Source organism: Parus major, chromosome Z, assembly GCF_001522545.3.
Source record: "Parus major isolate Abel chromosome Z, Parus_major1.1, whole genome shotgun sequence".
In the NCBI taxonomy this organism is placed as follows: domain Eukaryota; kingdom Metazoa; phylum Chordata; class Aves; order Passeriformes; family Paridae; genus Parus; species Parus major.
In genome coordinates, this window is record NC_031799.1 from 10,034,598 (window position 1) to 10,051,220 (window position 16,623).

At 43.2% G+C, this 16,623-nt stretch overlaps 1 protein-coding gene across 1 annotated transcript in view; it reads right to left on the reverse strand.

Annotated features, from left to right (window-relative positions):
* Positions 1-11,410: 11,410 nt before the first annotated feature.
* The window catches only part of ADAMTS12 (ADAM metallopeptidase with thrombospondin type 1 motif 12), a 148,506-nt gene continuing 143,293 nt past the window's right edge, over positions 11,411-16,623 (reverse strand). The window contains exon 25 of the mRNA XM_033520470.1: positions 11,411-15,183. Coding sequence (XP_033376361.1) covers positions 14,948-15,183 — 236 coding nt within the window. The 3' untranslated portion in view covers positions 11,411-14,947. The remainder of the gene's footprint in view (positions 15,184-16,623) is intronic.

The window sequence follows — 16,623 nt, forward strand, 5'->3', positions numbered from 1 at the left end:
TCTCTCTTCATTGATCTTGTAGGTTTCCTTTAGCTACTGTAATGACTCAACTGGTTCACCCCAAAGTCTTTTCTTCTCCAGTCCCAATTAACTCAGCCTGCTGTGCATGGTGCTTTGGACTCAGCATCACTTTTTCTCCTTTTGATTTTATTCTGTTATGTAAGAGCAACTTCAAAAATTGGGTGAGCAAAGAAGATGTTGCTATGTGGTTCTGGAGTGTGCAGAAAGATCCATATAATCCTCTTGAAAAGGACAAAAATAGCAATTTACTTTTTCCCTTCCTCCCTCAAATGGCTTTAGGTCTTCATGGTGGAGGTGGAGAGATGTTTCTCTCCACAGGTTTTAATTATGGTTGGATTTTTGCAGGACTATAAAAAGAGGCATTTATACTTGACAGGAACCATTGTTTCTCAAGAGAAGGGAAGAGCTGGTGGAGGGGAGGTGCTGGGCAAGGGTGGCAGCATCACCTCCCTCAGCAAGGATTAAGGGGTGCAATAGCAGCATCCAGGAATTCCATAAAAATTAATCTCATTAAAGAAACTGCAGCCCAATAGTTTCCATCCTCAGACATGACTCAATGCAAGATAGGCTGGTTTTCTTTTCCATCCCAGCTGCAAAAAACATTTGGCTCACAGTTACCCTTCAGTAAATGCAGAATGAGAAGACTGAGGACTGAATTATGACACGACATTTTTTGTTTCACACTCTGAAAAGGGCTGAACTTGCTGGGTATGTTTCTAGTCCATTCTTGCTTTTGACAACCTTTTACTTTTGAGTTGCAGCTGTGGGGACTGTCAGCAAAGAGATTTTTGTGAATACAATTTTAACTCCTCTGTCTGAGGAGCTGAACATCTGAACACCCACCTGAATACCTACCTGGAGTCTGTCTCAGCTTTAGCAGGGCTTTTGCTCCTGTCTTCTGTAGCACCATTACTGACAAACTGGTGAAGCATGGGCTGGGTAAGTGGGTGTGGGAGGTGTCTGAAATAAAAGGGCTGTGATTAACAGCAAAGAGCAGTGGCTGGTGATGTGCCCTGAGGCTAACACTGGGACCAGTCCTGTTCAACGTCTTCATCAGTGATGTGGATGATGAGACAGTGCACTCCCAGCACGTTCACACTGTGAAGAGTGGCTCAACACCAGGGGTTTGTGCCACCGTTCAAGGGGTCCTCAATGGGCTGGAGAAATGGGCTGACAGGAACCTCAGGCACCTGGATAAAGGGAAATGCAAATTCCTGCACTCCCTGTACCAGCATGGGCTGGAGTCCAATCGACTGGAAAGCAGAGAAGGAGCTGGGTTCACAAGGTGAACCTGAGCCAGCAATGGGCCTGGGCAGCAAAGGCCATCCTGGGCTCCATTGGGCAGGGCACTGCCAGCAGGTCAGGGGAGAAGCTCCTTCCTCTCTGCTCAGCCTGGTGAGACACATCTGGAGTGCTGCACAATGTGGTGGGCTCCCCAGCAGAAATAGCACAGAGGTACTGGAGGGAGCACCATCAAGGGTCACAAAGATGATGAAGGAAGTCTGTTAGGAAGAAATGATACATGCTACTTCAGATGTGATGGAAATAGAAGAGCAGCATAACAGCAGAAATAATAGCAACAGGTGGCTAAAGGACTTCAGCTGGAGACTGGAAAGGATACACATGCAGACACCTGTTCACTAAAAACCTGTGCACTCTTATCAGAACAGTTTTCAGCTTGGGTACTTACAGTCATAAACATTTCATCCAAGGTGTATTTAGCTCAACACCTGAAACTTCATTCAAAATTATCCAAAGCTTTGCAAAGTTGGTTTTTTACATGAACAGAGATGGAATTTCAAGAAAAGAAATGTTTTAAAGCAATTGTAAGTTCATTTCTCATTTAAAAAATGGGGAAAAGGAAAGCACCTCACTGTTGAAAAATGTATGAATTGCTGTTCAGTTTTATTCAGTTTCTTTTTCAAAGGAGCAGAACTTAGTACTTGAAGTTGAGATCATGTTCAGCACATCATTTTAGGACTGTCTTCAGATGTCACAGATAGCAATTTCATATGAATCATGGTTTGAATTGCATGTGTTAATAAATAACATCCACTGCCATGTAACACATAGCATATAGAAGCAATTCAACAGCAAAGAGCAATAGTGAATGACAGCACAGCTCATCAGTTACCACGCAGTACCCCTCCAGTATTTGGAGGGCAAATGTAGGCGCAGAAAGGAAATTAGACAGGATATCAGAGTTAACACCATAATTTCAGAAACAGGTTAAGTGTTATTTCTCAGTAGTTGCTAGGGCTGCACATGGGATCAAACAAATAGACACAGGCCAAGGTTTTAATTGCTTATCAGCTTTCCAGTAGTAACTACAAATTTGCTACATCTTTTCTATGAAAGGAAAACAATAGCTATGATACCATATTTTTTATCTAATAAGATGTCACTCATTCTATAATACACATTTTTAAAATGAATTCTGATCTTCTCAGAGTTGAACGAAGTATCTTCAGTGAAGTATCTTTTTACTCAATAAAAAGCTCCTGAACTGCTAGTTTTGAACTGCCTAGACATTCTGAGTTCAACTTTTTTATAAGCTAAGTACCACTGACTTTTGAAATAGTGTGTTATTTTGTATAGAAAAAGGCATTTTGGTCATAAATGGCTCAGAGCCTTGATCATCAAAGGTAAGTGTTCCAAAAGTAGTCAACTCAGAGTCAAATTATTCCTTATCCACAAGCTCAAACTGTGGTAGCACAAAGGAAAGTGACAAGTCCTTCACTGACACAATGAAATTCTTTTTCTTATGAAAACTGCACATATTTTGACTTCAATTTATCAGTCACCAGTGACAACCACTGCTTTGGAGCTTTCCATGGATATTTTGCCTGACCTTAAGCCTATGGCTATGCTTTTGGGATCCACCTGGAGGGATCACCAGCTTAGCACTACACAGGCAAGCAGATCCAAAGAGCACCTGGATTCATAACAAGATCTGTGTTACCTGGAACCTCTCACTACTTTCCAGAACTCCAAGTTGCTTTGTTTTGCACCAAACTAGCTGCAAATAAAACAAAATACTTCCCTTTCTACGCTGTTTCTGAGGTAGAAGAGATCAAAAGCAGCTCTGTTCCTGCTTTCAGCTGTACAGGTATTTGGGATTACTTGCTCAGTTACTGCAGTGATAAGGACAGCCAGCTCCCTTGCCAGTTTTCCTTCCTTCCTCAATTTGGTTTTACTTTGTAGGAGCCATGGCCAGCTAATGGTCCCTGGGGAACAGCAGGAAAGCTCTGGATTAATGCTCATGTGCACCAAGGTAGCATGGTGGGGTTGGGATGCACCTTTTCCAACATGACCCTGGAGTACCCCATCTTCTGTTGCTGATCAAATCTTCAGGCACATGGAAGTATTGGCTCAAGAAGACCTTCAAACCCAGGATCACATCACAAGCCCTTATTTCATAGCAAGGCCTCACTCAGTTGTAAGCACTGGGCCTGCAAGTTCCTGGCAGACAGCTTAGGGGATGTCATAAGAACATTTATATTTGTAAGCTGAAGCTTTACAGGCAGCCTACCAGCCATTACTGTGAAGAAAAGCCAGATATTTTCTCTGCTGTAGCAAATTTTAGGAGTCTTGATTCTCAGAGTGGAGTTCCTGATGGAACATCCTGGTGGATGGAACAGCAGCTGCTTAAGTTTTCACAATTCCTGTTTCCAAATGCATAGATAGAGGTGTCAAAAGGCAACAGAAAAGCATGTCCTGCAATAGATCTCTATGAATCTTTTATTTTATTTCCTTCCCAGTTTGGATATTTAAGACAGAAACCATCCATCTGATTCAAAGGTGCCTCAGTGGTTATGCTAAAATAAATCTGACATTAAAGACATTTCAAAGCTGTTGTTGAGCATGTTTTGAGTGTGCCTTGAGGTTGAAACTTCAGTAAGACAAAGGTTAGGGCTGTGATTTATGCTAGCTTGATTCTCCAACCTAGCACAATCACAGTCCTCATACAGCTTCCCTCTAGCAGACAAGCTGGGTTAAATGAGGCAAAAGACATCTAAGAAAAAATTTGATTTGCCCCGTGCGATATTTTGATCGCAAAAACTATCACTAAGTCAAACACAAACACATTCAGAATTCATCATAAAAATAAAAGGGGAATGTCAACCGAACCTTTTACTTTTGTAGAAAGATATTCCTGCCATTAAACATCTTTGTTGGTGATCTGGAAGAAAACAGAAAATCAATGCAGAGCATATTTTCCAATGAGACAAAAATTGGCAAGACAGTAAATGAGGAAGATTGGTTTGATAGGGTGAGCTGGGTCACTTGCTGAAGTTGGTGGAATTCAAAAATCCACTTACATAAAGAAAGGAAAAGGAAAGATGAGAGGTCATATACAAAGTGGGGCTGTATGCTGAAGTTCATGACACTGGGAAATAGCATCATAGTAATCAAAAACTACCATCTGATTTTGTGTTTATAATGTAATGGAAAAGGTGTAATAACTAAAATTTGAGGCTGAAAAAGTAACAGAATACCAATGTTCTGTGCAGTGAAAAATTCAGTTTTGCAAGTTTATGCATCTGCACTTCAAAATTATATTTTTAAGCATTCAACAAGAGCAGAAAAAATTGAAGCCCATGGAATAAGCCTGAAGAAGCTCGATGTATTTATCTCATTTAAGGGAAGAGAGAGGAGATTTGAACAAAGTTTGCAAGCACTCCACTGTGAAATAGATTTCTAATGGAAGCTGTACCTATTCCTGGCCTGAAAAGAAAGAGCACAGTCCTGAGTTTGGAAGAAAGCACAAAAATGGCAGCTAGCAAAAAACAGAAGTCTTGAAAAATCAGTCATAGAATGGTGATTCAGTCACAGAATGGTTTGGGTTAGAAGAAACTTAATCATCTTATTTCAACACCCTGCCATGGTTAGGGACACTTTCCACTAGACCAGATTACTCAGAGTCCCATCCAGTCTGACTTTGACAGGTGCTCCATCCCTCTGATCACCTTGGTGGCCTCCTCTGTGCTGGCTCCAGCAGGTCCCTGTCCCTCCTGTGCAGGGACCCCAGCTCTGGATGCTCCAGCTGGGTCTCAGCAGAGCAGAGCAGAGGGGCAGAATCCCCTCCCTCCCCTGCTGCCCACGGGGCTCTGGATGCAGCCCAGGACACGTTTGGCTCTCTGGGCTGTGAGTGCCATGGCTGGGGCATGTCCAGCCTCTCACCCACAGCACCCCCAGGTCCTTCTGGGCAGGGCTGCTCTGGGTCTGTTCATGCCCAGCCTGTGCTGATACCGGGGGCTGCTCTCACCCAGGTGCAGCACCAGCACTTGGCCTTGTTCAACCTCATGATGTTCCCATAGGCTGCTCCTCAAGCTTGTCCAGGTCCCTCTGGATGGCTTCCTGTCCTCCAGGTGTGTCCTCATGCCTCAGCTTGGTGTCACCTGCAAACCTGGTGAGGGTTCACCTGATCCCTTTTCTGTGTCATTAATGAAGATACAACACTGGTTCCAGTAAGGACCTCTGGGGGTCCCACTTGTCACTGATGGGTCAAAGGTGTTGATCTCTACCCTCTGGATGCTACTATCCAACCACTTCAATATCCATCTAACAGACCACTCGTCAAATCCATCTCTCTCCCTAAACGTAATGTCATCTGAGCAGCCCAGCCCATGAGCATGCAAAATGTGTTGCTTCCAGCAGGACACAACCTCCACATAGATCAAACTAAGAACATTGTTTTCCTTTGAGCAGAGCAAAGTCAGATCAAGAACAAAATCAGTACTGTTAAGGACACAAGAGTCCTCTTACCAGCAACCTTAATTCACTAATCAAGGGTTAAATATTTACAGTCATTCTCTGAATAAATAAAGATAATGAAAGAGAAGGAAAAAACCTGTCATCCTTGTAGTTCTAATTTACAGTGAGTTTGGCACTCCATATCCTGCATATCTTCATCTCAGCAGGCAGCTCTCCTTCGAGAGGGACAGGTGTCATGGGCTGTTACAGAGAACACACAATGTTCTTCCTTCAGAGATTTATTTTATTACTTTCTCTATAAAAGGTCTTCTGGCTCAAGCACCTAAGAGCTTTGTGTGTGTGCACAAACAGTGTCAGTCAGACACACCCTCTAAATATGTTTGGGGTACTTGGTAACTACAAAGCCAATTCAGCACCAGCTTCTCACAGCTGTTGGCCAGTAAAATACATCCAGGGTAACCATCAGCTTTCAGTTCTGAGCTCAGCAGATTTCCTGTATGAAACCAGCACAACATATCTGGCCACCAGAAAATAAATTGCTTTTCTGCATAGTTCTTTCTTCCACAGTAGATTGATTATGTTTGACCAAAAATCCCACACAGGTAATCTACGGTCAAGACATTATGCTGTTTGTGCTGTCCTAATTGTCACTATATGCTGGAAAGCTCTGTTAAGAGGAAATACAGGAAAGGGTCCCCTCCAGCATCCTGCACAAAACTGCAATGAAGACACTCATCCAAATGTGAACTCCAAGGGAGTAGCAGCTGGCAGACAAATTACCCAACAGTTTCTGTCCTGTGAAGAGCACTGATCAACACCCCTCAAAAAAGAACATTTCCTTTCAGAAATATGGGAACTGTCAGTTTTGCCATTGTTCATGGTTACTCACAAAACCTGCATTAATGAAAAAATAATACACTCCAATACTCTACTCTTCAGAAACTAAACTTCCTAGCATAGTTTATTCCCACTTCTGCTTCACGTTTACACAAACGAACGCATTATTGGATGGAAAATTTCAACTCCAGTTTTGGTTATCTTTCTGCAGTTTCAGACCTAATAAAGGTCATGGCCATGTCACTCACAACATCAGAATAAAAGCTCTCTGAACAAAGTTTCCAATGTATTAGTGGCACTTTTTACCTCCTCACATGCTTGCTGCAACAGCAGTCAGTGAACCCTGAGACATGGGTTGCTCAAACGATTTGTTGAGCTCGGCAGATAACGTTTTTGTGCTCTCCATCTCACAACTCTTTGGGATACCACGAGTCCAACAAGGCATGAAAGACATATTTCCCATTTGGAGGGTGACTGCAGGTCAGGCATGATGCTGGGTCCCAGTGGGTGTTGGAAAGGCAGAGGAGCCAAGGCAGAGGAGCAGATCCAAAGCCTCAGCACCCTCACACAGGCCAGCGCTGCCTTCTCCCAGCAGGGTCCTCACAAAAACAGGGTACCCTGGTCAATCAGACCACCCTTGAGGGAGGGCAGAGGGTGCCAGCAAGAAGCTTCAGCCAAAATCTGAAGTTTGTCGACCATCTAACAACAATAATTACCAAGACACATTCTTGCTCCCATTAACTGTAGCAGGATCTGGCAGCTGCCACCTCTGCCTCCTTGCCTAAACACAAACTTGGAAGAAAGGCAAGAACAGAAATGAAGTGGCCTGGGAGCAACAGGGAGCTGTCAGCTTCCAGGTGGCACACAGGGAGCACTTGCTGACAAGAGGGATATATAAATGCAAACTCCTGCCTCATGCTGGAGCCTGTGGGTGCTCATGACCTCCCCTCAGTTTAGGTGCAAAGCAAAACTTCCACTTTACAGGGCTGTGAAGCTGAGACCAGCTGGGCTCAACATCTCATCAGATGGGCAGGATGATAAAATCAGTCACTTCTATGTCCACAGCTGCTAGGGGGAAAAGAATCTCATTTGTCTTCCAGTGTGTGTGGTAATCCAGTGATTTGCAATGACTGCCAGGGCCAGGGTGTGTCCCATGAGGGCTGGGACAAGTGACAAAGTCACATAGAAAAGAATTTGGAAAAGACTACCATTCATTAGCTTTCAGATAGGCATTGCAGCACAGGACAGTAATTTTATCAGCCAGCACTGTTTGTTATGAGTCTGATTCATGCTCCCATATGTTATAACCCAACAATATTTTTACTTCCAGAGACAAACAACAAGGAAATATACCTCCAAGTGAACACAGTGATAATTAAATGTCAAGCTTCTTTAGTTCAGCTCTTGTATGAAACAGATAAAAGATATAGGAGAATAAACAGAAAACATAATATTTCCATGACTGCCATCTGTATAAATAACCATGTGGGGAGCTTGAAGGTTCACTGCACTTCTGTTCACAGTGATTCCTGATGGGCTTGCAGTAAAACATTCACTCTCTGATAGTTCACTGATCAGCTTCCCTCACCCTGGAGTTTTCCTTATGGCATTTTCCCATTAATGCCATATTTACCATCACTCAAGTACACCAGGGTTGCAAGTGGGAGCTTTCCTTAACACCAGCACCACAGTAAACTGCAGTGGCCTTTACCCAGACTGGTGGGTGAGAGGCTGGACATGCCCCAGCCATGGCACTCACAGCCCAGAGAGCCAAACGTGTCCTGGGCTGCATCCAGAGCCCCGTGGGCAGCAGGGGAGGGAGGGGATTCTGCCCCTCTGCTCTGCTCTGCTGAGACCCAGCTGGAGCATCCAGAGCTGGGGTCCCTGCACAGGAGGGACAGGGACCTGCTGGAGCCAGCACAGAGGAGGGCACCAAGTTGTTTAGAACAGGAGCACCTTGGCTGTGAGGGAAGGCTGAGAAAGCTGAGATTGTTCAGCCTGGACAAGAAAAGGATTTGGGGTGACCTAACTGTGGCCTTCCAGTACCTGAGAGGAGCTGACAAGATCAATGAAGAGAGATTATTTGTAAAAGCATCTTGTGACAGGAGAAGGGGAAATGGCTTCAAACTGATAAAGGGTAGGTTTAGAATAGATACTAGGAAGAAATTCTTCCCTGTGAGGGTGGTGAGGCACTGGCACAGATTGCCCAGAGATGACATGGATGCCCCATCCCTGGAAGTGTTCAAGTCTGCATAAGGCTTTGAGCACCCTGGTCTAGTGAAAGGTGTCCCTGACCACAGCAGGGTTTTGAAATGAGATCATCTTTTCGGTTTCTTCCAACCCAAACTATCCTGAGATTTTAAAATTCATTCTCTGATGGCTCAGGCCCCAGTTAAAGCCACTGAACCACTGAATACAAACCATCTTACCTGCTTGTAACATGGCAGAGACAGAGGTAACTCCAGAGATCTAGCAAAAGACTGCCTTCCAAAACATCCAATCTCTCCAGGAAATTACTTTCCTCTGTCCCAAATCTTTAACTTTGATCTAGCAAACAATAACTGGATGACTCATAATGGTAACAGTGAATTAGGAGAAGCCTTCAATAATCTTGATATTTTCTTTTTTATTAGTTTGTGATACCAAGTTGGCATTGAGTGATGCTCAGGTTATTTATCAGCTCCTTGGTTTCCAGAGATTCCTTTAAAAACACTGACACCACAGCTTACAGACTGTGGTTGGCCACTCTGAGGGTCTTGTGTTTATTTCTCATTCCCTGGGTCTTAGTGCTGGTTAAGACCTGGTTAAATAGCACCTGCTAATACAGGTAATCACTGCATCTGTAGGAGAAACTTCTTCTCCTTGGTTGACACATCCCAGGTTTTGTTCCTGTGAGTGTGCTGGAGGTATCTGCATTTGTTCACTAAGAGAAAAGAGGAGGTTGGCATCAATCAGTGACAGAAATAAGTGGTATCCTTATGTGGGCTCCCCATATTTTACTGACAGAATAAGGGCTAGGGAGGCTGCAGTGCTGGGCAGCAGCAATAATCCAAGTTTCTTATTAGTCATCATTCTGAAAAACAGTCGGATCAGCCAGTCCAAGGAAGGGAAAGGGGTCTGGCACTAATTCCTGTTCTCCAGGGAATATGAGAACCCTCTGAAAACAAGGATAGGACATTCAGCAGAGCTGAAATTTCTCTTAAGTCTGCAACATATTGTGTTTCTATATCCACAAAATTAAACTATCAGTTCTGCTGTATCAAGTACCTCTGTCTGGAACATCCCACCTGAAATCACTTTCTCTTACCTCATCCTGTCACCACAGTTTTAATTTCAGCTGATGTTGGCAGCCAACAGGCAGTTCCTTCGGTGGGTGTTTGTGGCAGGACATCTACCCCCGCTCCTATCACAGATAGGACATAAAGAGATAATTTGGGCTGAAAGGCTCAGCAAGGCAGCGTCTCTGGTGCCAAAGGAGCACAGGCCTCAGCTAAGGATCAACCTCTTAGTCTGGGGAGAAGCTGTGGGAAGAGATAGAAGAGATATTCTTGACTGACTCTTGTTTTACAAACTGTAAAAGACACATGAGTTATCACCAAGGCAGAAACCTTCTACATACACACACACCCTCAAAGTGTTGAAGACCTTTCCCCAGAGTCTGAACACAGGTTCTGTGGTTGCTTCCCTGGGGACTGAGGGAAAGGATCTCCATGTGCACTCCACCAACAACTGGATGGTAAGAGATATTGAATCCTAAGTTATATTATTTCTTCAATGATCTGTAACATTAATAGGTATTTTTAACCTCATGCTGTATTTACCTACTAGTAGTCTCTTTTTGTCCTTATTCCTGTGTATGTCCTTATTCATTAAAGTCTTATGTCTGTTAGTTTTCTGTCTATTAAATAAGTAATTCATTCTGTAATAGACTGAATCAGTAACTAATAAAGAATTTGCAAACGAGCGTGGGTTTTGGGGTGCTAGCCACCTCAATAAAGCTACTGCCTGCTGCCAGAGGCTTGTGCAAAAGCCAAGGACTTATCTAAGCCCCCACATCCATTGGTAACATGCTTGGCTGAGCCAAGGGGGTACACAGTGCAGCAAGCACAGGATCTGCTCCAAGCTGTGTTGAGCAGTGGGTCATCCAGGAATGCCTAATGGGATTGGCAAAGTAGCGTGAGCTTCCACTCACTTCTCAGATCAGTTCAATCCTCTCTCTTAGTGCACCTGTGCAGGGTTCTGCCCCTGTGGGCTGGACTTTACAAAGTGAGACAGAGCAATTTCCTGTGGCTTCCACGGGGTGTTGTGAGGCTGAGCCCATGCAAGGATGCACGGGGATGTCTGGGGACAGAGCAAGAGCTGATGGTGCTCTCTGCCCAAGCCTAACTCTGCTCCTGGGCAGCATGAAAGGATCAGGGCTCCTCTGATCAAGTTTCTGGGCATAAGCACCAGCAGGACTGGTGGTGAGAAGACTCAGGGTGGGGGGCCAGGGGCATGATAATATCATATATAACCCTTCAATAGACACAACACACACACTTGCTGCCAATAAATTAAGACATACCTGCCTAGACTAGAAGTGGTAAGATTTCCTCTGTTTCACAGGAAGTAATGAAGCCTTTTAGTGTATATTTCTACTTAGCACCAAGTCCTATTCTTCTACTTTTTCCCCTCACCCATTTTAATGATCTCTTTTATGCTGGAGTATCAAGCACCAAAACAACTCGGTGATGGGGATCCCTGGCATATAAAAAATAGTTTTAAAACTTTTGTTTTTTTCCTGGAAATTTCACTGCAAATCTTGCACTGGAAACACAAAATACCAGAGACATCAAACATATGCAATGCCATTTATTGAAGCTTGAAACAAATATGTCATCATAGTTTGCTTTTTAAACCTTGAAATGTTAGAACAAGCTGTGAATGTGACAAATACACATCTTTTCCTGAGCAATCTGTTGAAGCTGATGTGTCTTGGGCTAATACAATAACATAACATTAATACACCTCTGCAGTTAGTATTCAATTCAGTTTTGAGACTAATGACCATCTGGGTTTAGATTATAAATCCACCTTCACTTAAGAACAGTTGTGCCATAACAGCAGTGGCACTGCTCTGTTAAAAAGGTTTCTTTTGTCACAGTATTTTCCCTAAAGTTTTGAGCTGAGAAACAGTAATGACTGTATTTCCCTGGGTAGAAAGATTATTCTGACTAATGTCCATAATATCATTTATTCACTTTTTATTCATTTCAAATGAAATAATAGCTCCCTGAAGAAAACAATGAAGGCAGAATTGGTTTAACTCTATACTAGCTCTAAGGAGCACAGGAAAGGACAACTCTTGCAGGCATTTTCCTCCAACCTGCACCATATCCACTCAGTCAGCTCTTTTCTCATTAGCCCACATACCTGGTGGCCTCCTTCTGCTGACCTCTGGATAAAGTGTTATGCAGGTAACTCTACACAGAGTAATCTGACACAGAACTTTGTCCTGCCCAAATCCTATGGAATTCTTCTGGGAATGTGAGGAGCACCTGCACTGCCCACCAGTCCAGGTTGTTTGGCTGTCAGGGAACTGCATAATGCAGGAATGCAGCCCGAGCCCAAGCCCTGCCCAAATTCTTCCTGAATCAGGCGGGACACTTCTACTCCTGCACATGATTCAGTATTTCTGTGCCCAGAGGAGTAAGAACCGCACAGATTTCTATTGCTCAAAGGGTCCCCAGAAGGAGAGAAGCAAACTGTGAAACTTAAAAGCATCATGTCTGGCATTGGCCAGCAACACCACAGACACAGACTATTGTAAGAGTGTGTGCATACACGCACGTGCACCACTGCAAGTCATCCCCATGTCTGTTAACCTAGCACCACATTTTAAACAGTGGATTTTATCAGCACCTAAAACTGGGGTTATATTGCCATCACAGAGGTTAATAAATCTAACCTTACCATGCTGCATATTTTGAACTCCCAGAGACTTCAAGTGAAGAAGTAAGTCCTTAGCCAAAGGACACAAACCTTTAAAAAATGATAATTCAACTCGTAGCCATCATTAGGTTAATTACATTATAGCCAGGCTGAAATACTTCTATTAACTTTCATAAAGGCCTGCCTAGAAAAAAAAAGCTACTGCTAGTCATAGTTCTATAACCACAGTGACACTTGGATTCATGACCATGTGTCTCACCATATACTACATAAAATGTGCATTTACCTGTACTACAGTCTGAAATTGTAAGGTAGGGTAAAGTAGGGTGAAAATCTGAGATTTTTCAAAAAAAGCCAGAAGAACGAAGGTGTCCAAATCCTACTGAATTCCAAAGGAATCTAAATGTCTTCTCTTGTCCAGCTCTCTTCAAAATACCCAGCTTTGTTCAAAGGGTCCAGTCCTGGTTCCCTGAAGTTTGTTTCGGCAATTTCTTCACTAGCAAAACAGATATGCTATTTGGCTTGTGGTGCCCTTATGCCTGAGGCCTGAGCTATGCAGATACTATTCTGGGCCTCAGATTACTGTTCCAGCAGCCCTCAGCTCCACTGTGATTATGGATTTACACTGCAGGAAAAATCCGCTGTAACTGAGGTGGTAGAGTGCTCTTGTGAATGTGGGTTTATCTCTCTGTTGGGAGATATTGGAAGAAACAATAGCTTTATCACTGAATATCTGTGTGAATTACAGAGTTTCCAGTTGCTAGCTGGCCTTTATTCTGATGGTGTAAAATTGATTTGAAAATGTAGCATGAGACATTTCCACCTGAAATGCATGCATGCCATATCTGAAGCTGCAGACAAGGTCTGTAAAATTGAATTCTATCATGTAAGTTAACATGAAATTAGAAAAACTGTTTATCTGGGCTACCTCATTCCTCCTTCCTTTATCATTTGTCAAAGAACAGAAAGATTTTCTAAATGCAAAAGACCCAACTTCCAATTCTCCTTACCTACATCAGCTTAGAAGTCTTTTGCTTTCTCACTATGTGACCCCTTTACTCTTTGGGCTGTAAAAAGTGGAAACCATTACAGTGAAGCTTCCTGATTCCTCTGGTCAGTATCTGTAACATTCTTGAACTAAATGGAGCTGACCACTGACATGAAACTGGTAGAAGTGAGAAGTCAAGAGAGGAAGAACACCACCCTTTCCAAAGGGTAAGTATTGAGGTTAATTTTTTGTTGCAGAATTAGCTGGTGCAACCACTATGCTCCGTCAATTTCCAGACAGCTTTTTGTGCCCTGCTGACATGTACCATTTGTATCTGAATACCTGCAGCTATAGAGACTGGACATAGTTTTGACTTGGTTGTCTTATCTAATCTCAAATGGCCTTGGATAGTTGGTTTTAAATGGAGAGGAACTATAGATGATACTTAAGAATATTACTGTCTGTTTAGCAAAAGATCTGCAAAACCCACTTTTCCTTTATACTGAAATTATTCTATCAGATGGAATGTATAAAACTGTCTAAAAGATATTGCTGGTTTCTCCCCTAAATATGTAAAAAAGATGAGTAGATATGGCACTTAGGGGTGTGGTTTAGTGGTGGACTTGGCAGCGCTGGGTTTGAAGTTGGACTTGTTGATCTTAAAGGTCTTTTCCAACCTAAATGATTTTATGACTATTAAGGTGGTAGATGCAAACAACTTGGATTTTGTGCTACCAAGAAATGCTGCTTAAAACATATTTGGGAACTTAATCCCATATGTTATGGGATTTTCAATTTACAGCAAGACATTTGTAGCAGAAGAAAACTGTTAAGAACAGGTTATGGCTGAGGTATCCTTTAGAGGTTCAGTCAAGTACTGAGCTAAGATTTTTTTTTTTCTTCCTGAAAAAAAACAGTATTTCAATTAATCCTGCCTATCACAAGCAGTTTTTACAAAACTCTGCTTTTAAATTTATGAAGTGAGCAATGAATTTAGAGAAAAACTGCCGCTTCACCTTTATTCCTAAAAAAGAAAGGCAAGTGAGCATTAAGAGAACTAGCCCGTGGCACAGGTATGTCTGTTGCCCCAAGGGCCACCTTCACTAAGCACTCTTGAATAAGCAGGGCTGGTGTTTCAAGTAGGTTTTGGAAAAGAGTTGGAAGAACAAGTTAAGCACTCATTACAAAAAATCAGAAAATTCTTGCAAGCCTGTTTCTAGTGCCTATGCATGCCTAAGAAGTACTAGCTTCTGGTACATGGAAAATTCTGTTACAATTTTAGGAGTATTACAGAGAAAAACTGAAGCAGTAAATTATGACTGATAACCCTAGGCAATGTATTTTCCCAGTTTTGATCACAGATTTCCATTTATGCTGGATGGTTCAGAAAAATGTAAGGAACGCAAAACCTGTAAACAGAAGCTCTATTCAAGGAAACAAGAAAAGAAACAGCTAGTGCCAAGCTGCTTGGTTGTTGTTTCCTTGGTTTTGAGGTGGTTTTCTTCTAGATTTAGTGTAATTTTGCTGTTTGAAGCCTCGCTGATCTCCATGCCTTGCTTTGCTTCGAATTCGGGGCTGACTACATGTGAAGCAGCACTGAGTCTGTATTGATGGCAGCAAGCATTTGCCAATGCCTTTCAGCCTCTGGCAGAAGTGAACTGACAGCTGGTCTTTGCTGCAGGGCAGCCCTGTGGGGAAGAAGATGATAAGAATTAGCTGTAATTTGCTGACACACTCCCTGTATTTCTAGAATTTTTATTTGTGCCAGACAGTCATGTCTATTAAGGGTCTTTCTTATGGTGGCTTTCTCTTCCCTGTATTATGGGTCAGCTTGACCTCCCTCTGAAATTCTAGGATCTTTTAGTGAACACAAGACCTTCTGTTTTGAAAAACACAGCACTCATGACTGTTCAGTGAGTCTACTTTTGTGCCAGATACAGCTGATCTATGTTTTCCACTTTGACTTTTCTGCTGGTAAGGACTGCCAGAGAAAGTCTGGCAACAATGATTTGAGTTTGGTACTTTTGCATTCTTGTAACTGCCCCTAAGACAACTAGCATGGGCTGTCAGAGTGCTGCACAGCCAGTCAGGGCAGGCAGGAGAGCACAGACAATGCACATGCATGTTCAGCTTGGCTATGCTTTAATTCCTGCAGCATCAGAGTGCTGCTGTCTGACAGGTCTGTGGAAGCTCTAATGAACTGAGATGGGCCAGATTTAGACAGGTATCAGAAACTGAAGGTCCTCAGCTGTGAGAAGACAAGTTGTGCAAAAGAAGGAAGATGGTATATTAGCAAGGCTGTTCTCCAGCAAATCCCTCAACACTGCAATCGGAGAAACTCAGTGAAAACTTGTATAAAGGTAGTTTAAAACAGATGAAAGCAGGTTTTTTTTCACACCAAGCTGTGAACCTCTAGAATAGCTGTCCTCAGGATATCCAGCCCCCAGAGCTGGAAGTTAGGGATAGGCAGCAGAACAAAGCTTCCATAAATCAGGAGGAGATGGTTAGGGACATGTTTTGCCAATTGAGAGACTCACAAGTCTACAGCCCCAGATGAGACTCATCCCAGAGTAATGAGGAAACCAGTGTGAGAAAACTTGCCAAACCACTCTCAGTCACCTGCCAGCAGTCCTGGTTAACCTTCCAGCTGACTGGAAACTAGCAAATTTAATGCCTATCTACAGGAGGGTCAGAAGGATGATCCAGGGGATTACAGGCCTGTACAGCCACCTGAAAGGAGTTTGTAGTGAGGTGGGGATCAGCCTGCCTTGCCACACCTACAGTGAGAGGATGAGAGGAATGGCCTTAAGCTGAGACAGGGGAGGTTCAGAATAGCTTTAGAAAAAATTCTTTTCACTGTTAGGGTGGTCAGGCATTGAATAGGCTGCTTGGGGAGGTGGTGGAGTCACCATCCCTGGAGGTGTACAAGGTGTCCGGATCTGGCACTGGGTGATGTGCTTTAGTGGTTCAGGGGGTTACAGGGGCACTGCTGGGTGCGTGGTTGCACTGCAGCGTCTCTTCCAACCTTGACGATTCCATGATTCTCTGAAGTTGCTGCCCTGAGAGGGTGGAAGCAGACAGCATCACAGCATCAAAAAGAGTTTGCAACATATTAATGGAAGTTTAAA